This window comes from Protopterus annectens, chromosome 7.part0 (genome assembly GCF_019279795.1).
Source record: "Protopterus annectens isolate FY-2018-M chromosome 7.part0, PAN1.0, whole genome shotgun sequence".
Classification (NCBI taxonomy): Eukaryota; Metazoa; Chordata; order Ceratodontiformes; family Protopteridae; genus Protopterus; species Protopterus annectens.
This window is the reverse complement of record NC_056739.1, coordinates 107,732,646-107,759,037: the sequence shown is the minus strand read 5'-3', so window position 1 is coordinate 107,759,037 and position 26,392 is coordinate 107,732,646. Positions and strand designations below refer to the sequence as shown.

Below are 26,392 nucleotides of genomic sequence, written 5' to 3'. Positions count from 1 at the left end.
GGTCTTAAAGATCATTTTTCAGGGATACATATTCTCCTTCAAAGAACTCCCAGTTCTAATAGGATTCCCAGATTTACTTCCAAATCAACGGGCAGAGGCATTAAAACAAGTCCAAACTTTTGTATCCCAAGGGGCAGTAGATCCTGTCCTGTCAGGTCAAACAGGCAAAGGCTTTTATTCCAGACTATTCCTTGTTCCCAGAAAAGAGGGCAGTTGGAGCCCCATCCTGGATCTGCCCATTCTGAAGACCTTCCTGGTTGTCCCCAAATTCAAAATGCTAACTTTACAGCAGCTGCTGCCTATGCTTACAAAATATGTCTGGTTAGTTACCCTGGATCTAAAAGATGCCTACCTCCACATCCCCATAAGGGAGTCCTGCAGGAAATTCCTTCACTTCAGAGCAGGCTCCACAACACCTTCAGTTCTCTGCGCTACCCTTTGACTTATCTTCTTCTCCCAGGGTATTCACCAAATGCATAGCCCCAGCTGTAGTCAGCCTTTTGCAGACAGAAAAATATGCAAATTTACCCTTATTTGGACAACTACCTCATTCAGACAGACCGCAAAGAAAAGCTCCTCAAGGACCTCCTCTTTGTCAAAACCCTCCTAACCTCCTTAGGGTACACCATCAACGAGAAGAAATCAAAGCCAACACCCTGCAGAAAGATCATTTTCTTGGGAGCTTTGCTGGACGCAGCATCCCAAATGGCTTTCCTATACTCAGAAAAGCAGAACTTCCTGCCTATCTGTTTTCCAGCTGGCTTCAAGAAGTCACCTCACTGCGAGGAAGTACCTACAAGCCTTGGGGTACATGACATCTTGCATCCTTCTAATTCCTTTTGCCAGGCTTCACATGAGAAAATTTTAGTGGTAGCAGCACTCTCAACCTTTAGAGACCTTTCTCCCTCTGATCCCCTGTATAAGGGCTGAGTTTCTCTGGTGGGCAGGGGCCTGTGCCCAGAACAAGGGTCTTTCCTTCACCCTCCGCTCAACCGGGCAGGCCATTACCACCGAAGCCTCAGACATAGCTTGAGGTGCTCACCTAGAAGGCAGGTGCACCCAAGGTCTTTGTGATGCCCACCTCTTTCCCTTACACATCAACCAGAAGGAAATGATGGCAGTACAAAAGGCTCTGACATTCTTCAAACGCAATCTCCAGCCAGAGGTTCTCCTTATCAAAACAGACAACACCACAGTAATGTGGTACATCAACAAACGGGGGGGACCCAATCTTACCCTCTGTGCAGGCTAGCCATGAGCCTCTGGCTGACTGTTTAATGGGACTACACCTGATAGCTCAATACCTACCAGGGATCAGCAACACCCTGGCAGACCATTTAATCAGAAACTTACTGGGCCCCCATGAATGGCAGCTCCACAGAAATATCTTTTTACAAATCACTCAGGCTTGGGGGACTCCGGAGGTGGATCTTTTTGCTTCGCATCTCAACCATCAGCTGAAAAAATTCTGTACCAGGGAGTATCACCACCTAGTGTGGAAGGTGGATGCCTTTACATTCCCCTGGAACACCCTTTATGTATGCATTCCCTCCTTTGCCTCTAATTCCAAAGGTACTGAGGAAAATAAGGGAGGAGACACCAAAGGCCATCCTCATTGCTCCAGATTGGCTCAGACAGCATTGGTATCCCTTACTGTGCAGCCTGACATTACAGCCTCCCAGACAGCTTCCCCTGATCTCAGACCTCTTAACTCAGGTTGGGGGGGGGGGGTGCTGCACCTAGACTTGCAGACTCTCAAACTGTCAGCATGGATAATGCTCTAAAGGCAAACAAGGGGCCCTTGTTAAGCAAACAGGTCCTAGACATTATCACAGAGGCCAGAAGGCCCAACACCAGAAAATCTTACGCAGGCAAATAGAAAATATTCTGCTCCTAGAGCCAGTCCAGAGGGGGCAATACCTCAGAACCTTCCACCCCTCTTATCCTGGACTACCTAGCGGAGCTTATTAATAGTGGCCTCTTCTTCTCCTCTATTAAAATCCACGCCTCAGCCATTTCATCTCATTTTGATACAGAACAGCTCCTATTCTCCCATCTTTTGATTAAACAATTCCTCCTTGGGGCTTCTAATATCACACCTCCCAGACGGCCACCCACTCCAGCCTGGGACCAGAATTATGTTGTGGAAAACTAAGTTTACCACCCTTCAAACCTGCTGCTTCAGCAGAGCTAAGATACCTCTCCTGGAAGACTGCTTTTCTCCTAGCTGTTACCTCAGCCAGAAGGGTTTCAGAACCTCAGGCACTTATGGCCATTGAGCCCTTCATCATCTTCCATGCAGACAGGGTCTCTCTCAGGACTAATCCCTCCTTTATGTCCAAGGTGGTATCTAACGTGACTCTTAACTATGCCATATATCTAACCACCTTTCTTAACCCTCAGAACAAGGGGAAAATTCTGCACTCACTAGATGTGCACAGACAGCTCCGATAAGCCCTTCAGGAAAAGACACCAACTACTTGTCAGCTTTGCCCCAGGGGCAGAGGGGAAACCCATTTCCAAATAGCTATCGCACTGTATCCATTTCTGCTACAAATTACACGGGACCCCCCCAAGTCTATTCGAACCCATTCCACTAGGGCAGCTTCCACTTCCACAGTATTTCTCAGAGGAGTTCACACCAGGGACATCCTGGAAGCTGCCACCTGGACTTCTGTCCATACCTTTACCAAGCATTACCATACCTTTACCAAGCATTACCATCTACCTCTATTTTCTAAGGCTAGGGCAGGGTTTGCCTCTGCAGTTCTGCAGGGCATGCTGACCCATTCCTAGGTCTCTTACTCATTCTACCACCCTCTCCTCAGCTTTGGGAATCCTCCTACATTTGATGTCTGCAACAGTGAAACACAAAGAACACAGTACAGTTGTGTGCACTTACCATCAATTTAGAGGTTCGAATGTATTCACTGTTGCAGTCCTGGTTTCCCTCACTCCTTCCACCTTATATCTTCTTTTTTAGGGAGACACAAGCTTCTAACAGTGGCTTTTAGCCACCAGGACCACTTTACCATATTTACGTGAGCCTCTGACTGGTTAGGGCAAGAAAAACTGATGCGATGGCATCGGCTGCCTTCCTTTATAGCACTAATGTCCTGGCGTCAGTCAGCAAGCGACAGCAGCCAATGCAGAAAAACATTGACTCTGGTATTTGGGCCGGCCGAGGGCTACCACAGCAGGGGTAACCCACAGGTGATGACTGCAGCAGTGAATACACTCGAACATCTGCATTTATTGTAAGTGTACACAACTGTACTTTCTACTGACTTTCTTTTGGAAGAATGATAGGACAAGCTTTTTGCAGGTATGTGGGGAGAGGAGGGTATAGGAAGCTGGAGAACATGCTAATGTGATAGCCCAGAAAATGGTGGAGCAATTGCATGAGGGCATTGAGATGAATGAAGCATCAGTGGCTGCTTTACTGCCGTTTTTACTGCCGTAAAAGACCTGTATGTCCCAAATGAATTGGCTTCCTGCTGCCGAGGACTACATGAATATAAATTTGTCATATAATTCCTGTGCATTTTGTGTCAGTGGGTCTTGTGTCTGCCTGCGGTCACATGATCTCTTTCTTTTGATGTAGATCCTTGATTTTGGATTGGCTCGGCATACGGATGACGAAATGACTGGGTACGTTGCCACAAGGTGGTACAGAGCTCCAGAGATTATGCTGAACTGGATGCACTACAACCAAACAGGTGAGAAGGTGGCTTGCAAACCTGTTCATTCAGAAGTTGTACACCTTAGTGGTTTGCACTGTGAAGAGTTGGTCTGCCCCAGCCTGTGGTGTTGTGTGAATAGCCTGGCCCATATCCTCTTTTGACTATGTATTTGGATTTTTCTCTTGTACTGCGTTTGCTTGTGACTGGAGCTGTGTTGGGAGAGGTGTGGGCTGTGATTCTAGGTTACTTCCGCAAACCGTAGTGTGGAATTGTTGGGCCACAACATCCGTTCATGTGAGGGAGTAGGAGGCTGTGGGAAAGGCTTCTTACAAAAACGCGCAGCATGCTACATGTTAGTGTGTGGAATGAGATCTGGATCCCCAGTGTTTGCTGTAATAGAACTCATACCTGCCCTCACCCCGAGGAAATACCTGCTGTAAGCTATATCATTGGAAATGTAGTTACTTGTGGAGTGGTGGTGACCTTACAAGTTCAGATGCGCTGTGACTCTCACTTTTGTCTGGTGTGACCTTACAAGTTCAGATGCGCTGTGACTGTCACTTTTGTCTGGTGTGACCTTGCAAGTTCAGATGCACTGTGACCCTCACTTTTGTCTGGTGTGACCTTACAAATTTAGATGTGCTGTGACTCACTTTTGTCTGGTGTCTGCATTCGTCAGCAGTAGGACTTGGTCCTGGAATGATAGCACACTCCCGTAGTGTAACATGCTGTAGAGCTGTTGTATGTTTTGTTGCATTTGAAGGCAGCTTTTCAGCCTTCTGTGCTTCTTAGCCAGCCATACTGAGCTGGACTCTGCATTTCTGTCAGCCCATCTGTTGTCTTTAGATAGTTCCTATCTTTATGTAAACCCTGGAGCAACTTTCATTGTGTCTTCGGATGCTGACAGCAGTATAAATTTTACAATCTTTCTAGCACCCTTCTATGTGTTTGCTGCATCGAAGCAGGACTGTGGTTCCCAGGGGTGCCCATTGAATCGAATAGTCTGAAGACTGTATTTGCAGTGTTTGGATCTGCGAGAATTTAAATTTCAATTGATGAAATGTATAGTAATATCTTGGGGTACTTCCCTAGTATGAGGAAGAGAAATACCATATTGAGTATATATACAAAGCAGGAAGAGGTGGGGTGTTGGATCTGGTGAAGTACAGTAAAGTTACAACAGTAAGGTTAGGAATTTGTGATTTAGATTTGCTTTCTTTCTCCCAGAAGTTCCGTTTTTTAAGTGTCAGACAGGGAACTGATTGCTTCACAGGCACAGATGGACAACAGAAGGCATTTACTTTACGAGTGCTTGCCCTGCTTGGAGTTTTCACCTGTTTTGCATTGAGGAACTTCTGACACTGATATGGTCATCGTTATCTTGATGCAGATTATAAACAGTCTGTCTGAATCTCTGATGAGCTTTATCGTGAGATAAATGCCTACTTCACAGTGCCCATTGTGCTCTGCTATGGCATTCATTTGAGGAAAGTGTCACTGCTTAGCATATAGAGAATGTGCATGTGTTTAATATTGGTATTGCAGGTGGGGGCAAAATAATTGTTTGACTTTCAGAAAGGGTATCGATACGAAAAGAATAACCTAAACCAGTGGCAGATGTGACTAAAATTATCATCACTGTTGCAGTATTTATAATCAATGGGTTATCACTACTGATGTCCAGTCAGGGTCCCAAAGCTTTACCTTCCCAGGATTGTACATCATATGTGTGATCTGTTTTCTCATAAGCATAGGAAGTATACAGGTGTACGTATGAGTGTTAATTCCTCAGATGTCTTTCTGCCAGCCTGAACACAGGTTGCATTTCTATCGGACTGGTTGTCATTTGGTCATTAGTACCATTGCATAGAGTAAACAGATATGTAGCCCATTGAAAACCCCTCCTTTGCTTTTCTGAAGAGTTTTTGCTTAGTGGTGTTAAGATGTCAGCTAGGAGGAGTAGATGCAAGTGTGGTAGGCTGATTCTTTGCAAAGACTTGCATACCCTGGGTCTTTTTTGCTTAGGAGGGAACATTACTGCAAGGTTTGTTCCCTTTGCCAATCGTTTGTAACTAAGATGTTGCAATCCCGTTTGTCCTCGCCCAATGTTTTAAAAGCATGGCCACTCCAAGCTGGAAGATTCTGCTTCCCCAGATTACTGTTACTGCTTGAGAAGAAGCTTAAAAGAACTAATCCAGAAGTTCACTCAACTCTTTCTGATTCTGAGGTAACTTGCTGAGGTTTCAGAACCCGTGGTACATCCGGTTCCATCTCAGATGCCCTCTACAGACACCCTACTTGGAGGCTGTCACAATTGAACCCACAGGTAAATCTGAACCTCCTGTCTCAGAGGATCCAGAGGGCATTCCCCAGGTACTAGTTAGGGAGGAGATCCCAGGTAAATTCATTGAGGTATGTCAGGAATCTAAACCAACATATTTGTTTCAGGCAGACATTATCCCAAAGAAGAAATGCCAAAAAAATTATCATGTAACCCCACCCCTTCCTTCTATGGAGAAGAAAAGGACAGACTTGTCTCAACGCTTGTACTAGGCCAGTAAGGCCCTGAAGCCACCATCCTTTTCTTCCCAGCATCCCCCACCTCTCAAAAGGTTGCTATGGATTCATCTTCTGAAGTTGAGGATGCATCTGATTCACATAATTTCCTGGCCTATTTATCTCAAATCTACTCCCTTCACAAAGTCCACTACGATGATGATTTTCTTTCTCATGACTCTCCTGTAGAAGACGCTTCTTTTGGAGAGACAATATTAAACATGTTGAAACATTTTGAGTGGAAGTCTAGATAGATTACAGAGTTTCAGAAAAGGTACTACAGTGTCTAATGTACTAATGGGCACTCCTGCCTTTTCTCCATTTCCTAATGTTCTTGAGGCCTTCTTGGATGCCTCTCAGTATTTCTCTGCTGCTGCTGATTTGCAGCCACTTGTCCCCAGAAGGCCAGACAGATTTTGTAAAGTCCCTGGTAATCTTAAATTCTTGTTCAAAAATCCTGTGCCAGACCCTTTTGCAGTATCTTTCTCTTCTGGTAAACTGTCTAAGCTCCTCCGTAATACCAATGCCTTCCCTTAAGACAAGGTTAGTAGGGCTATGGATAGGTGGCGTAAAAAGATGTACACCGCCTCCATTTTGGCATTCAGGGGCTTTAAATTACCAAACCCAAATGAGCAAGTATTTAATAGCCATCCTCAATTCCTTAAACAAGGTAGTGGTAGATTCACAAGAGGTTGGTTCTAAACAACAAATGTTGTCTTTACTTAATCAGGCTACACAAGTAGCCAGACACAGCATTAAATGTAGTTGTGATGCAGCACACAGTGGCCCAGTAGATAGCGTTGTCACCTCACAGCAAGAGGTTCCCTGGTTCAATTCTTGGCTGAGGTGCCTTCTGTGTGGAGTTTGCATGTCATCACTGTGTTCCTGTGGGTTTAATCCAGGTGCTCTGGTTCCCTCCCACATTCCAGAGACATGCAGTATGTGGATTGGACACTCCAAATTGGCTGTAGGTGTGAGTATGTGGTATGGAAGAACTACTGCAGCAGGGCTACCCACCTGGCGATGTAAACCTTGGCTGTAAATGATTGTCACTGTTGAAGTGACACCCCGACCCCATGTGCAAAAACGGGGAAAAAGGGTTGTAGATGGATGGATGGCAGCTGTAAAGGCCTCTTCTGGAGCAGTCGCTACTGGTTCAGTCCCCCACAAGTATGCATGTTTGCACAATTGACCCATACCTGAAATGAAATTATAGATTCCCCTATAGACAAAAATCCCATGTTTGAACCTCGGTCAGCCAGTCTTTACAAAAACCCCTAATAACAGGGGAAAACCATGAAAGACTGCAGACAGCTTCTCTTTGCCTTCTTGTCTAGGTACTACAGGAATTGCCTAACAAAATTCACTCATTTTTTAGAAGAGATCCTACTCTTAGCCAGAAATACAGGAAGGACCCCAGAAAAAGATTCCCAGAGAAATCACAGAGAGATTCCTCTTCTCGGAGGCCACCCTTTAGAAACAAATCTCTGTGTCTAACTACAAAATGCCCCCCCCCCCCGGTCCTTTCCCTCTTATAAAGGCTCACCCTATCAGTCTCCACCTGGGAAAAGATTATTACAGACCAGTGGGTGCTTTCTACTATAAAAAAGGGGTACTCCATGCTTTGGATGGAAATATCCCTCCTCTAAGTGGCATGCGAGCCCCTCCCTACAGCCAGGTCTGCCTGCTTCCACCCTGCCTGCGGAATTTGTAGGCGCAAAGTACAGTAGAACCAGCAGCCGAGGAATTTGTGGGAAAAGGATTTTGCTCCAGAATTTTTCTAGTACCAAAGAAATGAGGACAATGGAAACCCATACTAGATCTCTCCCTACTAAACACACTTCTAAAAATGCCAACTTTCAGAATGCTTTCCCTACACATAGTGCTTCTATTCATTCTGCATCAGGCTGTTATAGGATTTCTAGATCAAAACATGCCTACTTCTATATTCCAGTCCCGCCACCCCCCTCCCCCGGAGATTCCTAAGGTTTGTACTGGGTCATTTTACTTTTAGTTTGTCGTTTTGCCTTTTGGGCTTTCCACATCCCTAAGAGCTTTCATAAAGTGTCTGGCACCAGTAATTGCCTTCTGTCAAACACATAGAATCCAGATTTTAACACCTCCAGCACCTCAGTCTCATCTTACTTACAGCTCGAGTTCACTATCGATTACAAGAAGTCCTCCCTGCAGCCAGCTCAGAACCTGTTTTCCTCAGCTGCAGACTGGACACCATAAGCATGCAGCCCTGCCTGTCTCAAGGAGAAGTCCAGAGCCTTGCAGATAACTTTCACAACCTGACCTCCCTCAGCAAAGTCGATACTAAGGGCCTTGGGATTCTTGGCAGCAACCATTCCAGTGTTCCCTTTCGCCAGACTGCACCTGAGAAAAGTCCAGTGGTACCTGAAAACAGTTTGATCAAACCGTTCTCATCATCTAGACACAGTAATCCCATTGTTACCTTGTCTCAGGAGTGCGTTCTCATGTCTGAGACCAGGTGATGCTCAACCCTGGACTTCCCTTAGACACAGTAATCCCACTGTTACCTTGTCTCAGGAGAGTATTGTCATGTTGGAGGCCAGGTGATACTCAACCCTGGACTTCCCTTAGACAAAGTAATCCCACTGTTGCCTTGTTTCAGGAGAGTGTTCACATGTCGGAGGCCACCACTCCCAGTTCACAGAAATGCACAGAGATGCCTTGGTTGAGGCGTGGGGAGCTTAGACAGGGATACACTGGGTTCAGGGTAGGTGGCAAACAACACTACTAAAGGAACACGTCAACATTAAAGAATTGAGAGCCTTCATCCAGGCTGTTCAAGTGTTTTCCTTGTTTGGAAACCAGGTCCCCTAAGAGTGCTTGCAGACAACACCACAGTCACGTGGTACATACGCAAGGAGAAACCAAGTCTTGCCAGCTGTACAGATTGGCACAGACCTGGTAGAGTGCCACCCAGGAAAACATGTTTTTAGTAGCCATATGTATTCCATCATAAGCAATGTGTTGGCAGATGCATTAAGGAGGACATTGGTGGATCCTCACGAATGGACCCTCAGCAGACAGGTCTTCTTGGCTGGACATCCTTCATCACTGGGGACACCTCAGATCTATTTGAATTAGAGACCAACAAACAGCTGTCCCTCTTTTGCACCAGGAGCCCTTGTCCCTCAGCGTGGAGGACAGATGTTTTTAGTGGACAGAGACTTTCCTCTGTGCCCTTTCTCCTCTACTTTTAATATCGAGGGTTTTTCTAAAGCCCCAAAAAGAAAAACCAGGACTGCATTGGTTTCCTTTTCTGTTTCACTTAACCAGGGGTAGCTGCTACAAGCTGCCACTTTAAGCGGATCTCACACAACAGAAGGGTCACTACTACATCCCAACCTGTCATCCCTGAACCTAACACTGTGAATGATAAAGTTCTAATTCCTTACAGGCAAAACTTTTCAGAGGATGTAGTTAAGGATGTCCTTTCATGTCACAGTTGCAGTATTTTTCACCTTGGGGATCTACTGCCAAGGGTAGCCCAGCATCTGGCCAGTATACCAAAGCCTTTAAACCTTGTATGCACCATACATCACATGTATTCTCCCCCATACAGGACATAGGCCATAAAGGTGATGTACGAATGCAGTTGCCCAGAATTGAATTGCCCCAAGAGAGCATTCTCCATAGAACAAAGGAGGCCGTGCACATCCAGAAGGAGAAAATGCAGATGGGTACACAGTCAGATGATCCTGATATTGAATGCAATACCAGCTTTTAAAAATTGCATTTACAGTCAAACCTGAGCTCTGTATGGCTCTGTGTGTGTTCTGAACTGCATCTACTTCTTGTTACATTGTCAAAAACAGTTTGCTACAGTATAAGTTAAAAAAAAAATTAACTAAAATCTGAGCGCTGTAGTGTTTTCTGCAGGCATGATATAAAATGTAGCAACTGTTTGCCACATTTGCAGTAAGCAGTTTGCTACAGTTTATAAGACTTTTTTTAACTAAAACTTGAGCTCTGTTGCACTCCATGCAGGCAGGGAAAAAACTGTAGCAAGTGTTTGCTACAGCCTACAAGAAAAAAATATTTATTTTATCAAAAGGAAAGAGGGGCAAGGGCAGGGCACAGAGACGGGATTTGAATTGCTTGGCATGTTGTGCATCTGGCCACCTGGTTGGTGTGGCAATAGAAGGAACATCCATTTTTGATCTTCAATGGAAGGGCATGGAGCATGGATTTGTAATAATCGATTGGTAAATACAACACTACAAGTATAGTAAAGTGCTGTGCTTTTCACCTGAAGGGCTGAGAGGGTGGAGTGCTGGATGCTTTTCGTGTTTCACTGTTGCAGTCATCACCTGTGGGTTATCCTTGCTGTGGTAGCCCTCGGCTGGCCCAAATACCATCGTCAGTGTTTTTCTGCATCAGCTGCTGTCGCTTGTACTGACGTCAGGTCGTCAGTGCTATAAAGCAAGGCAGCTGATGCCATTACATCAGTCTTTCTTGCTGTGGAGCCCGTAGCAGAAGCAGTTCGCAAGTGTGCCGGTCGGTTGCTACCAGAGCTCGGATTACAGCTGAAAATGTCTAAAGCTAAATACCACGTTGGGGATCCTTTTTTTTGCACTAACCAATGTCTGAAAAAGTTAACAACTGTCTCGCCTGTGGAAAGCAGATCCCACACCGAGACTTCCATTCATACTGCATCACTTGTTTAGGCCCAGATCATGACGTCCCCTGTTGCCGGTTCTATGCCCTCTGTAACGCGAGAAGCATTTGTCGTAGAGCTCTTATTGTAGATGGGTATTTTTGTCCTCTGTCTTCGCAAATGGAGTCTGTCAGCCAACATTCCAAAAAAGTAGGGATAAAGATAGAGACAGACCACACAAGGCTAAGCCTTCCGACGACTCTACCGTTAAGCAGGTCGTCAGATGTTTTTCGTGTTTCACTGTTGCAGTCATTACACTTGGGTTATCTGCCTGCAGGTAGCCCTCAGTCGGCCCGAATACCAGAGTTTTAGAATTTCTGCGTCAGATGCTGTTGCCACTTCCATGATGTCAGGTCATCAGGGGTATAAAACAGGCAGCCGACGTCATTATTTCAGTCTTTCTTGCCGAGAAGGAGCCTGAAGCAGTTCGCAAGTGCCAGTTGGCCGCTACTGAAATTTTTGTTTTTCAAGTCTTCTAAAGTGAAGTACCCCATTGGGGATCCTTTTTTTTTTTTTTTTTTTTTTGCTCTAACCAATGTTAGAAGAAGTTAACAATTGTCTTGCCTGTGGAAAGCAAATAGCTCACAGAGATTTTCATTCTTACTGAGTCACCTGTTTAGGCCCAGACCACGACGTCCCTCACTCTCAGTTTTGTGTCTTGTTTAACGCCTGCACCATTTGTTGTCTGGCTATCTTTGTCGCTAAATTCTTTCACTCTTGATGTTCCTCGTGTTTCACTGTTGTAGTCATCACACTTGCAGTAGCCCTTAGTCGAACTGATTGTCAAAGTCTTGGTTCCTGTGTTGGATGCTGTCTCAACTTCAGTGACGTCAGGTAGTCAGGGGTATAAAGCATGCAGCCGACGCCATTACGTCAGTCTTTTTTTGCCGTGTGGTGCCCAAAGCAGAAGCAGTTCGCAAGTGCCGGTCGGACGACTCCTGAAATTTTCATTTTTGAGTTTCAGAACCGAAGTCTTCAACTAAGCTTAAGTACCCCGTTGGGGAACCTTTTTCTTGCTCTAAACCGATGTCAGTAAAAATTAACAATTGTATTTCTTGTGGAAAGCAAATGCAGCATAAAGATTTTCATTCATACTGCATTCCTTGCCTAGGCCCAGACCACAACGTATCTCACTGTTGGTTTTGTGCCTTATTCAATCCTCAAACTATTCGTCTGTTTATTTACGCTTCTAAATATTTTGGCACTTGGTTCAATTATCCAGAAAAGGCTTCAGTAAGCCACCAGACTACCGACATTTTGAAAAAAGGCAAAGATAAAGATAGAGACAGACTGCATAGGTCCAAAGCTGCTGACAGCGCTTCTCCTAAGCTAGTCGCCAGTTCACCGGTACTCAGTGAGGCGCTTTTGCAAGCCCCTGATACCAGCTACTTCAGATTCGCAGGGCTCAACTGAGACCCATTCGAAGTCCGGTATGCTCCGAGATGCTTCTTCGACTGTGGAACCTGCGGATGTCTCTACCTTGGATGGGTCTGGAGCCACTGTGCAGGCATCGGCTTCTGAGGGTGTATTCAGGCCTACTGTCTTGCATATTAAACCAACGCCATCTTCCTCCTCAAGGCCTAAAACCCGATCCATGCTTAAAAAACCGACGCCCAGACCTCATGGTCAGGCCCCTATGCCTAAAAAACAAATGATGAGAATGGCTGAAGACCTTATTACTCTAATTAGGGGAAGCCACCCTTCCCCTTCTAAGAGACCTAGGACTGATTTTCTTTTTGTTTCTTCTGATCAAGACTCTGAAATTTCTGTTTCCTCTGATAAACAGGACTTACCATTATCTACCTATGAGGATTCTGATGCAGAGGACTCCATTCCCTCTGCTTCCCCTCCAGAGGATTTCTCTTTTGGTGAAACCTTGCATACTCTTAGGGAGCATTTCTGCTGGGATAGCCAGGATTATTCTAACTCCAAAAAGAGGCTTAGAGATTTCTTAGTCCTGCCCCAACACTGGCCTTTGGCCATCCCTCCTGTACTGGACATTGTTGATGATGTCTTCTCGGAATCTAGCTTGGCCCCTGACTCTTTACCTCCTGCTCCCAGAAAACCTGATAGATATTACAGGGTTCCTGACTCTCACAAGTTCCTCTTTAAAAATCCTACTGCGGATCCTGAGACTATTTCACAGGGACCCAAGGGCATTAAAGCTACTACTGCCAAAAATCCTACCCCCTCTGATAGAGATTCCAGGGAACTGGATAGATGGGGTAAGAAGGTGTACACTTCGGCAACCTTGGCCATTAGGGCCTTAAACTGCCAGTTTCATATGTTAAAGTATCAGCAGCATATCATTGGATTGCTTAAACAGAAAATGATGATGATTCCTGACTGTGCTGAAAATAAAGATTTACAGGATTTAATGCATTCTGCTGAACAAGTTGGAAAACATAATTTGCAATGTGGTTTTAATTCTTTAGAGGCATCTTGCAGGGCTGCTGTCACTGGGTGTGTACTTAGAAGGCATGCTTGGCTTAAGGAGCAATCTTTGCCAGATCATGTTAAAGCTAAATTGCTGGATGCTCCCTTAAACCAAGACCGCCTGTTTGGCAACAAAGCAGAAGAAGTACTTAAAAAGATGGAGGAAAAAGCTAAAGCTATGCAAACTGTTAAAGATTTCCTGCAAGTACAGCCTCCCAGATTCAGTAGGCATTGGCCCTCTAAGAATTGGTCCTTTCCTGCCTCTTCCAGGCCTTCTCAGTCCAAACCTAGGACCAGCAGAAAACCCAGGCTTCAGTCCCAAGGTATTCACAGGACTAAGCAGTGGGGGGGGGCTCCCACTTCAAAACAGAAAGTAGTAAGACTTCCCCCTATGGTAAACTGTCTCAGTGACTTAACTTTAAACCTTCCAAGCCCTGCACTACTGACTGCTCCTTTAGGGAGAAAGATTGCCCTGCCGGCAAAAAATTGGGAATTCATTACTCAGGACAAATGGGTTTTAAATATAGTTTTCCAAGGATACAGATTCAACTTCCACTCCTTACCAACCCCAAACAGTTAGCCAGATCTACCCCCAAATCAGTGGGCAGAGGCTCAAAAGCAAGTTCTCTCTCTTTTAAGCATCAGGGCTATTTAACTTGTCCCAAAAGAAACGTGGGGACAAGGTTTCTACTCAAGACTTTTTCTGGTACCCAAAAAAGACAATTCCTGGCGTCCTATCCTGGACCTGTCTATTACTAAACACATTTTTGATGATCCTAAAATTCAAGATGCTAACTCTCCATCAGCTGCTTCATATGCTATGCAAAGATGCCTGGTTGGTAACACTGGATTAAAAGGAAGCCTATCTGCACATCCCAATAAGGGAATCTTGCAGAAGATACCTACGTTTCAAAGCAGGCTACATGCACTATCAGTTCTCTGCACTGCCCTTTGGCTTATCTACTGCGCCCAGGGTGTTTGCAAAGTGCCTAGCTCCAGTCATTGCATTTTGCAGGCAAAGAAATATTCAGTTATACCCATACCTGGACGATTGTCTAATTCAGGCAGAAAGCCAGGACATACTATTAAATCATCTGGCATTTGTAAGGAAATTGTTAACTTCTCTGGGGTACACCATAAACGAAAAGAAATCACATCTTGTACCCTGCCAACAAATTGTATTCCTGGGAGCAAGCTTGAATACAACTTCCCAGATGGCCTACCTTACACCAGAGAAGCAAGTTCATTTGACAGCGTACTTCAAACTACTGGCCACAAAGACCCAGCTATCTTCAAGGAAAATACTGCAAGCCTTGGGGTTCATGGCCTCATGCATTCTATTAATTTCATATGCAAGACTGCATATAAGGAAACTACAATGGTATCTAAAAAACTTATGGTGTCAACATTCTCAGGATCTAGAATCAATGATTCCTATCATACGTTGTCTACAGATAGAGTTCCTTTGGTGGGCAGAGGCCTGCCATCAAAACAAGGGACTGACATTCACTCTGCCCCCTGCCGCCCAAACCCTAACAACAGACGCATCAGACTATGCATGGGGGGCTCACTTGGCAGGGAAGTGCATTCATGGCAAATGGAACCCAAGTCAAATGCACCTGCATATCAATCAGAAAGAAATGTTAGCTGTAGAAAAATGCTCTGACAGCCTTCAAGGACCACATTTTTCCAGGACAATTATTAGTAAAGACGGACAACACCACTGTTATGTGGTACATAAACAAGCAGGGAGAAACCCACTCATATCCTCTCTGCAGGCTAGTCTTAGCTCTGTGGAACACAGCCTTGAGCTACCAAGTGCACCTACAGGCTCAGTTCCTGCCAGGAAAGCTAAATACACTGGCAGACAACCTAAGCAGAAATGTCATGGACCCACACGAGTGGAAACTGGAACCAAAGATATTCAACATGTTTAGAAACAAATGGGGGAGCCCAGAGATAGACCTGTTTGCCTCCCTCCAGAACTACCAATTGCACAAATTCTGCACAAGGACTCCCCACAAGCTAGCTTGGAAAGTGGATGCTGTGTCCTTCACCTCAAAAAACCTCTGAGTTTATGCCTTTCCCCCTCTTCCTCTCCTCTCCAGGGTACTACTAACAATCAAACAGGACAAACCAAGGACAATAATGATTGCACCAGACTGGCCACGTCAACACTGGTACCCCCTGCTGCGCAGTGTGTCACTGCTGCCACCATGGCATCTGCCTCAGACTCCTGCCCTGCTGTCCCAGCAAGAGGGTCAGATTCTGCACCCACAGCTTCAAACACTGAATCTAGCAGCCTGGCTAATTACCTGATCTTTCTGTTACCATCCCTCAGTAAGCCAGTGATGGATGTCGTTTTGGAGGCAAGGAGGCCTAGTACTGGAAAATCTCATGCTGAAAAATGGAAAAGATTCTGTTCCTGGAGCCAAACTCAAGGGATGGGCACAGCAGCGCCCAGTTTACCTCAGATTCTTCAATAGTTAACTGAGATGCTTCACAAGGGCCTTTCCTTTTCTTCCATCAAAATTCATGCCTCAGCCATTTCAGCTCTTTACAATACAGATCCACCCCTCTTCTCTCATCTACTGCTGAAGCAGTTCCTCAGAGGGGCCAATACCTTAAGGCCACCCAGGAGAACCCCTACTCCAGCCTGGGACCTTAACTTTGTATTGGAAAAGCTCACTTTACCTCCCTTTGAGCCAGCTGCAAATGCAGAGTTGAAATTCCTTTCTTGGAAAACAGCCTTCCTTCTAGCCATCACTTCAGCAAGAAGAGTGTCTGAATTACAGGCTCTCATGGCAGTGGAGCCTTTCATCATCTTTCACGAGGACAGGGTGTCCCTCAAGGCCTTCATGCCCAAGGTGGTAGCCAGTGTGGCCCTTAATCAGTCCATTCATTTGCCCACCTTCTTTTCTAATCCACAGAACAAAGGGGAGTGAATACTGCACTCCTTGGACGTGCACAGACAACTTAGATTTTACTTGGACAGGACTAAACCTCTCAGGAAATCTGAACAACTGCTAGTTGCTTTTGTTGCAGAGGCGTAGGGGAAGACCATTTCAAAGCAAACCATTTCTAAGTGTATAGGTCATTGCATTCATTTCTGCTATAAGCACCATGGAAAACCTACCCCACAGGGGATAAGACCACATTCAACCAGGGCTGCATGTACCTCTGTAGCCTTTCTCAGAGGTGTCCCTACCAGGTATGTCCTAGAAGCTGCTACTTGGAGTTCTGTACATACGTTCACCAAGCATTACCACATGCCAATTTTTTCTAAATCCAGAGCTGGCTTTGTCACTGCAGTCTTGTAGGGCCTTATAGCTGGTCCTAATGCTATCTGTTTACCTCCTCCCATCCTTAGCTTTGGGAATCTATCCAAATGTGATGACTGCAACAGTGAAACACGAAGAACATAGTACAGTTGTGTACACTTACCCTAAATGTAGATGTTCGAGTGTATTCACTGTTGCAGTCCTGGTTACCCTCCCTCCAGCCCCCTGACTTCTATTGACTATACCTCTGTTCCTGTTTGCTATACTTAAAGCTTTTTGGTGTATTTGCTTTTTTGTTGGAGGTGTAACCTTGTATATAATTGGTTCCCATTACAGGGGCACCTGAAATCTGGGGCAAGAAAAAGTGGTGTAATGGCGTCAGCTGCATGCTTTATACCCCCTGACTACCTGACGTCATGGAAGGTGAGACAGCATCCGACGCAGGACCCAAGACTTTGATAATCAGGCCGACTGAGGGCTACTGCAAGCAGATAACCCAAATGTGATGATTGCAACAGTGAATACACTTGAACATCTACATTTATGGTAAGTGTACACAACTGTACTTTCTGGTACAGGGTGCTGGCTCAGCCAGCCATGCTTCTGTTAGTACCAGACACCCAGATACTAACCGTGGAGTTATCAGGCACGGCATGAAGTGGGGAGTGTTCTCTCAGGGGATCTGAACAGGTTGGAACAAAAAAGATGCAACACCGTGAAGGGAACTGATGGCATAGATTCTGGTTATTGGGACACTGAAACAAACTTGGAAGTTTGCATTCACGTAGTCAGCACCACTGTGATATAAGACATCAACATTCATAAAGAGCACATTCTTATCTTCTGGGCCAACTAGACTTTGAATCCTGGTTTCTGGCCCTAGAGGCAGGCAGGTATGATCCTTAGGTCATCCTGTATCCTCTCATAAGATGATAAGCTTGACAGATCACGTGAGCAGAAAAGAAGCATTGCGTTAAAGTTTGATTTTTTCCTGAATCTGATCCACAGGTAGGTTGCCAGAAACAGATATTTTTGCTTCTGTAGAAAACTGATAACTTCAGAAATTTTCCCACAAGGACACATTCTGAATCATCTGGCAGGCCTTTTTGTCTTTCTTCCAAACTCTTGTTCTCCTCAGGGTAAACAAAAAAATAATGAAGGACAAGCCAAAGCACTCTCTCTTTTTTGCCAAAGCAGCACTTTTTCTTCTTCCTAATGAGTATGGTTAGGAAGAGAATTTAATACTACCTCAGCACTCTGAACCAAACCCAAGGCTTCTTATGTACTCCATCTTGAAGATCTTCAGGCTGCCAGCATGGAGTGATGTAGCTGTTTTTCCCTTTAGGCACATGTTTTTAGAGGGTGTGCTTTTTCTATCTTAAGGGAGGCTAGAAAGTATATTACAACGAAATGGTACCTAACAAAATGGGAACGATTCTCACTGTGGTACCACAAGAGTGGCCAGGGCCTAACCATGTCCTCAGTGTCCTTGATCTTCAGTTACCTAGCAGACCTTTTTCAAACTGGTATTGTCTTACACATCCCATTGAAGGTGCATGCATCCGCCATTCCAGCAAGCCTGCCTTGCGAATACCCACAGTTTTCTAGGCTACCTGTAATGCTGTTCAGTGGATTCTTCCCCTGAGCTCTGCTAAGAAAGAACCTTCGCCACCATGATAGTGTAGGGATAGTCTAGAAAAGCTAAGATTGCTTTTTAAGCTTCTCCTGAAGTATCTGTAGTGGCCATCACTTCTGTCAGGAGAATTTCAGAATTGCTGGCCCTCCTGTACAGAGTCATTTCTCTTCTTGCGCAAACATATTTGTACTTAACAGGAACCCTTCTTTCATGCCTAAGTAATGACTTGGATGTTCTTGAATCAGGCTGTACACTTTTTTGCCTTTTACCGTACCCCAACAGCAAAGGTGGAAGGATTTTACTCTGTCTAGACTTGAATTGGCAACTGAAATATTGCCACCCCGAGAAAAAAAGGGGGAAAACAAACTTGATGTTCTCTGCCTGACTATTGCTGATCTGTGCCTGCATTTGATTTTGGATTGGAAGTATTCATTTAAGGTTTATTTGCTTTCACTTTTTGTCTTCACTCTTATATTGTATTTTGATTTGTTTTAGTTTTTTGTTTTTTTTTTTTTGGAATTTTGCTTTTCAGGTTCATGATTTCAAGTTGCGTGCCCCTACTATTACTCTGACTTTGTATACTCCTGCGAGTCTCATCTGATCAGCTCATTCTACTGAGTAGTGAGAGATCAACTTGGAAGGCCCCACCCGTAATCAGTTACATTTTAATTATCTTCTGTTACCCACATTCCCACTTTTTAAAAATGCATGTTATCCAGCTGCTTTCACTGCATTAGTGCTTATTCCTACTTTATTTAGCTTTTTCCTGCACATTCTTAGTGTTCAGTCACATTTAATCTGCTGCATTTATTACTGCTCATTAGTAGTCTGCTTACATTTTAATTGCTATTCTAAATCTGTTAGTTTTGATTTAAGCACTTGGGCTTCAGACTAGTTGTCTTCCATTAGGAAGGTTTTTGGTCTACAGTCTTGTGGCAGGAGAGGTAGTTTACACCCTTCTGAGTTAGGAATTGCTGGTTGAAGGCTTATTGTGCCTGTAATTCTAAAAGTGTTTTAGTTCTGCCCTGGGATTCAGTAAACTTCGTGTAGGCTCTGCAGGAAGCCTACATAGAGTTTACATGTGTGCATGATGATGTGTGGTGAGCAGCAGTGCTAATTTACATATTCATGCAGCACACCATGTTTAAACATAAATAAGTACGGTTTTGTGGCTAGCAACAGTGTTGCTGGCCAGAAAAAAGTGTAAAGCAACACTGATAGCAAACCTGTTTACTTCAGAGTACTTTAGGTTGGCAGGATTGCCCAGAATGCCACAGTGATTACCAGGGTTTAACATATAGTTGTGTATATGGTCCAAACACAGTACAAGACAGTATATACAGTGCAGAATATTGTGAAATCCCATGCTAGACCGTCTGTACTGAAGTTGTGCAAATGATCTGTAAGGTTACATAGACTGCCTTGCAAAACAGTCGGGGGGAGTGTGTGTATTGACTAGGGATACACACTTGAATTGTAGGAAATGAACACAGGGAAAGAGGACAGGTGAAACTACCTAATTAACAGCAACACCAGTCACATATTATGGTACAGTATGGACTACACAGTGAAAACGTGTTGTGTGACTGTCACACAAGGTGACATAACAATGGGGAAGATGTCTTTGTGAGATAAACAGCCTTATATGAACAGTGCAGAGGACATCTATCAGGGATGTTCTATACAGTTGGGGTAGGGTGCATATTATGAAGATGTGCAAACTGATTTGCCTGACTATGAATGTAATCTCAGCATAGGTTTCCAACATGTGGGACACAGTTAAAGGCCCATGGACAACAGTAAAAGAAGCATGGAGAATATCAGAATAATGTCACCAGTAATCCCATGTCTCTGACATAACATATGTGATTTAGTGTGATCAGAGATGGTTTTGCACAAACACACTTGTACAACTGTTGTGACATGTCTGTACTCTATGATAGTAATCACAGACACTGTCCTGACACTGTAACATCTGCTGAAGGTATTAGAAGGGACATTGTGATACCTGTATGTGACATTGTGATCAATACAGGCTATATGACTGGTGTGCATGGCATATATGTGGCACAATCCACACTCACAAATGTTACCCATGCCATCAATGTTGTCAAACGACTGTGTATGTACTGTGCGCATCACTGGAACAGGTATCACGTATACATCTGGTGTAATAACTTGATGGGGATTCCGCACATTCAGATGGTAATGTTTATGCCACAAAAAGAATACCTAGGTATGGCCAAAAAGATGTGTCAGGTCACTGTGGCAAAGGTGGTACACTTCAGTTACACATCAGTGGACGATGTGTAGGGAGGTACGTGAAGAAGGGTGCATTGTACTGTTATTGGTGTGATGAAGGCTGCAAACTGTGGAGGTGTTATGGCCTGTAATGCGGATATCCTTCACATACTCAACAGTTGTGTTACATACAAGGGAGTAGTCAGCACTGTGGCCACGTGCTGGTGGACGTTTTACATACCATCTACCCCAGGACACAGGTTACAAATGTATTGGTCTGATTATAGGGTGTAATGTCTACATTATCGTTGGGTTGTGTGTTTTCATGACATAACAAATCCTCCCTTGTATTTGTTTAATTGTAAGTGTTGTCATGCCTTGGTGTGTGTTGATACTGTCTGTGTTATACTAATATCACGGTTGGAGTCAGTGATTGCCCACAGTCTGTAGTCCTTCAGACAGCTGTTTGGACGCAGGATTTGTATGTCATTCATGATGTCTGTGACTTAGTGGACAGGAAAGGGCCTAGCAGACAGCCCTGATATATGGACCTGATCGCTGGACCTGAGATGTAGGCACTTCACACATTTCAACATATGTAGGTGTCATGTACGTGATACAGTGGTCTACCCACTTGGTGATATAGGTGTTTATGGCCACATCTGACAGTGTTGAGTGAATACCTTAGTGTGGATTTGTGTCAGATGCTTTGGTCTTAAGTACAAAAGGGACATAGCACTGTTGTCTTGCATGCCATCGATGACCTCTTTGAGGACATTTAACAGATGTAACAGACATGATGTAGCATTAACAACTCACAGGTCTGTTGCAGACAGCCATGATATTACTAGTGTCCATTTAGAAAAGGTCCGTGATGACATGTTGGTCTACGTCACAGATGAGAAGTCAGGATGTGTCTATACATGCATGCATTGGGTGCTGTATCCCCCCAACTGAGATGGATGCATGTTGATGTACACCCTTTTACAGGACCATAGTCTTTGTGGGAGGGTATGTTGAAGTGTGTATTAAACCATGTCAGGAAGGTGTAAGTGCTGAGTTGCACTATAGACTATCTGTGATGTTGTTACAGCCCATTGATTCTATGTGATGTGCCTGGATGAAGGTAAGACTGTGCATACTGCCCATCTTGATCTAGGCTAGGGTTTGTACACAATCCCCCATCCATGCAAGTATCACTGAGAAACTCTCCCAGCTGGGGATATACCCTTATGTCAATAGATGGGTAACCAATTGGCTCACCGACAGAACACATATTGTTAAAGTTAATCGGCCTGTACCAGTCGAGCTTGTTAACTATTGGCTTACCCCATGGATCTGTGCTTGGCCCTTTACTGTTTGGACTGTATGTCTTGACAGTTCAGGCCAAAGTATACTGACTTTGGCTTAGCGCGTGTACTGATTCTTGCATATTTGGTGCAATCAAGTCCACCAGTGATAACATACTAAAGAGGGGCTAACACAGACAAATAAATCATTGCTGAGAAAACCACTCTGTCTACACATAAATGCAAAAATGTGTCTTTATTTTGTCCTTCTGCAAAATGGAATAACCTGGTACTTACAGCATTGACAACACTCCTTCTGTGCTGAAACCCAGTGGTGCATTGCCTGGGAATGCATGTAGATAGTTTGAATTTCGACCGCTAAGTGTCCACTTTGGTATTGAAAGCCTCTGTTTATACACATCATAAGTCACGGCATCATATTCAGATCTGATGATTATATAACACCACTGTACTTAAATCTCATTAAAACGCTGATAGAGTATAATGCTTCCTTTTGCATGTACTTATGTACTTCACCAGACACATGCAGCAGCTGGAGAGACCACAGGGGTTTCTCAAGAAAACACAAGGCCTACAAACCATGCCATGACATATGTGGATAGAGTGAAAGCCATGTCACTGTAATGTGCATCATATAGGATAAGGTGACTTCTGCCTGGCCTCCAGACCAGTCTCTGACCCTGCCCTGGAGGGAATAGTTCACAGCAACAATTCAGGTATAGCTGATGACAGCAGCAGTGTCTGGTGAGGAGAAAATGATAATAACCGTGCCCACATGCTGGTGTAAAAGGCTCTCTCCAATGTCAAGCAAGTGTGCATGGACAGACACACACACCAGTTGACTGCAGTGAGAACAGAACCCCCTACCTAGGTACACAGACTACAGAGCTCAGTATATTTTGCAAGCTCCATGGCGCAAGTGTGACTTTTACAAGGCTTCAGGACAACTTATAGTGGATGATATCAGCAGTGGATGTTGGAGAGAAGATGTTGGGAGGCCTGCATGGTTTCATAGGTTCACAGCAGATTACTAGGCTAATGGCCCTAAGGCCTTTACAAGCCAAGCTGTGTAAAAATCTGAGTGTCCTTATTGACCGTAATTAGATGGTAGTCAGAGCGATTATTTTTTGATCAGCACCGACTGCCGTTGTGCATGAGGGACATAGGGGTCCCCCTTCGGGTGAATTTATGGTCACCCATCCAGTTGTCAGGGTTGCACTTGAATAGGCTCATTGAGAAGCTCTGCTTCACATGCAGTGAGAGCCTATTCCAGAGGAGTGGTAGGTGCTGGGAGATGTGTCTGTCTGTTCAGCATGTTCTGTTTGTCACAGGGTATGTTGAGATGCCTGGAGCAAGTTATTCTTGTCCCATTTGATTTGCAGAAGTGCAACATTTCCATTAGGGCAGGGTCCGAGAGTGCTCTGTAGGCCAGGCACAGGTCGCCTGTCTGCAGCTTGCATGATACTGAGTGTAGTAACAGGACTTTCAGTCTTTCTATGCATGTCATGTTTTGGAGGCCCTGGATTCTCTTGGTCAGCAATCTCTGTGGTCTCTCCCATTGCTGCAGTTGTCTGGTGAGGTACATACTGAAGGCAGCATTGTACTCCATTAGTAGTCTGATATTGGTAGAGTGCAGCGGAGTTATGACCTTCCTGGTCTTGGATGCAAAGCCCTTATTTATGAGGTGCACAGTGTAGAATGCTTTTCTTACCACTATGGACACATGGTGATCGAACTTTAGATTGCTATCAACCTGTGTTCCCAAGTCTTGCACCACTGAGTTTGAGCTGAGAGGTGCTGTTTATGTCACAATTAGCAGGGGCTGCTACTTTACCAAAGGGGACAATGAGGCATGTTTTGTGTTAAGTTTCAGTCCATGAGTGTAGCATCAGTCATTTATCTGTGTCAGCTCTTTCTGTAATTTGTTAACATCGTTGGAGGACTCTATATGATTGTGCTCGGTTTACAGCTCCTCTGCAAACTTGGTAAGTCACAGGCCCATCTACCTTTACCTGGGCTTCAGAGAAATCAGATCCTTGTGGTACTCCACTTGTAACTGTTCTATTTGTGGAGGTGGGCTCCCCAACTTTGACAGTGTGTGTTCTGTCAGTGAGCAGGTTAGCTACCCATCTAATAATGTATGGGTTAATCCACAGATGGGAGAGTTTGTCTATGATACCTGAATGGGGAATTGTGTCAAAAGGCCTTAGCTAAATGAAGATAGGTTGTATGTACTGTTTTTCCCTCATCCAGGGCTGTGGTGACATTCTCAAATAAGTCCTTTAAGTTTAATAAGCAGGATCTATCCTTGACAAAACCAAAATGGGTTGGGTCAAACGTTTTGAAGATTGCCTATGTTCTTGTGGATAAGGTTCATGATAATTCTTCGCATAGCCTTGCAGATAAAGCTGGTTAGGCTGAGGGGATAGTTCCCAGGGTCAAGTTGATGGATGTGTAGGCATGTGCAATTGAGAAGATAGTTTGACTTCTGCATGTTACCAGATTGATGTGCATTGCATGTCGCACATTTATTAATTTATGAGTGTAGTTGATATAGTTATGAACAAGTACTGAGAGACCAGGGTTGCATTGCATGGGAGGAGGTAACACATGGCTGCATTGTAAATATGTGACATATTGTTAGATAGGGCCTTCATTTTGTTTCCACGTGTTGTTTCATGGCATAAAGAATAAATTGACAGTAAACAGCAGTAATGCATGCTAATACTGACTTTGCATAGTGCAGTGGCGAGGAATGGATTTGTGCAGTGGTTGGCAAAGTGTTTGCTCATGCGAGATAAACATTTCCATTATTTTTCATTTGCGCATAGTCAAACAGTACACAAAAGTGAGCCTCACTGCTAAAATTCTGAGAGTTAGTATCTGGTGTATGAAACACACCTGCTGCTTAGCTGATTCTGTGGCAGCAGGTGTAAATGCATTGACACGTTTCTTTTTGAGCCCAGATGATACTGGGTTTGAATCAATGTGTTTCTAATACTTTTAAATAGTGATAATGCAATGACATTAATTCTTTATAGTACATGTGTTGCTGTGTGTTGGCATAGCACAGCGGGGTTAAGCAGCATTGAGCAGAGGTATAACAACAGCATTGTGGACCTGCTCACCATTGCTTGGCATTGGTGAGCGATGCCAAACTCCGCACAAACATAGAAGCCAAAAAGGGAAGAGATCCATTGCGTTTTCTGGTACTTGTGTGTGTTGTGTATTTTTTGACCAGATTATAGGTGTTAAAATGGGATAGATAGGGAGCTGGTGAAATGGGAACAAGCAGGGAGAAAAACAAAGGAAAAACAATACAGGAATGTGCAGGAGGAAAGTAGGAAAAAACAGTAGTTATCAATTTCTTCAACCGTGAAAACTAAAAATATTTGCAAAATATTAGCTTAACTTGGACTGTCACCTTCAGAAAAGGGGTGACAACATAATCATGTTGTATAGCCAACTGGACCTAGTTAAGTGCATCAAGAAGACACACACGTGAAATGGAGAGCTATATGTGGGACAATATTTCTTTGTGGGACAGGTGCCCATTCTTTTATTTAATTCAGTAAGAGAGGAATGCTGAGTAAGGGACATAGGTATTTCTGGGTCAGGTAAATTTGATAGGTGAGGAAGCAAATGCAGGCAAACGAGAAGAGACTGGGATGGTGAGGGACACAAAAGGTTGGGGGACACCATGTTTGGGGTGATAGAGGGGACAACACAGGCTCATGCCTGTCAAACATGGAGACAGTGCGAATCTAGTCCTCACTCACTGAACTGTCATCACTGCCCCTTACTCCGCTGGCGGCTGGAGTGCTTGACATCTCCTACGTTCCATCAGGGAGAGCAGCCTCTCCATTTGGTGTAGGTGTACACCATTGGTGTGGTGCACAACCCTGCGCACCAACCCAGGCATTTCCTGGCTGGTGATGAAATCCCTACCACCTCCACTGCTCCCGGAGTGTACCACAGCACCAGCTGCTGGGGAAGTACTACCTGAGGGTGCAGGTAGTGCAGGGGCAGCACAGGCAAGCTGCCATGTTGGATCCCAGGTGTGCTGGTAATTGGTGCTGGAGTTGGAGTGAGGCAGGCTGATCCACTGGGGCTGGCCTACCTTGCTGTTCTGTGAAGCATTTAGTGATTTGGTACAGGTGGATGACATGGAGACATTTTGATGACACATAAGAGAAAATAAATCATAGAGATAAGGGTTGGGGTGAGAGAGGGAAAAAGATCAAATTAGTACCATCATATGTGACATACAGTGCATTAACAGTTAATTATACAACTGTTTTATCTGAAGTATTACATTTAAGCATATGTCCTAACAACTACACACACTAACTACAGATTGCTGAAAGTAATCCTTGAAATGTGCATCTATTGCAAATATGCTTCTACCAACTATACAGATTACAGTTAACAGCAGGGCATTTATGCCTGTTGTATAGAGTCTCATTTAATGTAATATTAAAGAAATACTGTATTGCATAGTTGTTACTCGTGATATTTGAATCCACAACCTCTGACTGCAGTCTTAGTTGGTTTGTGCT

At 44.4% G+C, this 26,392-nt stretch overlaps 1 protein-coding gene across 2 annotated transcripts in view; it reads left to right on the top strand.

The window, feature by feature from the left end:
• Positions 1 to 26,392, top strand: part of MAPK14 (mitogen-activated protein kinase 14) — a 1,171,379-nt gene that overhangs the window by 675,109 nt on the left and 469,878 nt on the right. For both annotated transcript variants that reach the window (XM_044076538.1, XM_044076537.1), the window contains exon 7: positions 3,605 to 3,719. In XM_044076538.1, the coding sequence (XP_043932473.1) occupies positions 3,605 to 3,719 (115 nt within the window). The remainder of the gene's footprint in view (positions 1 to 3,604; positions 3,720 to 26,392) is intronic.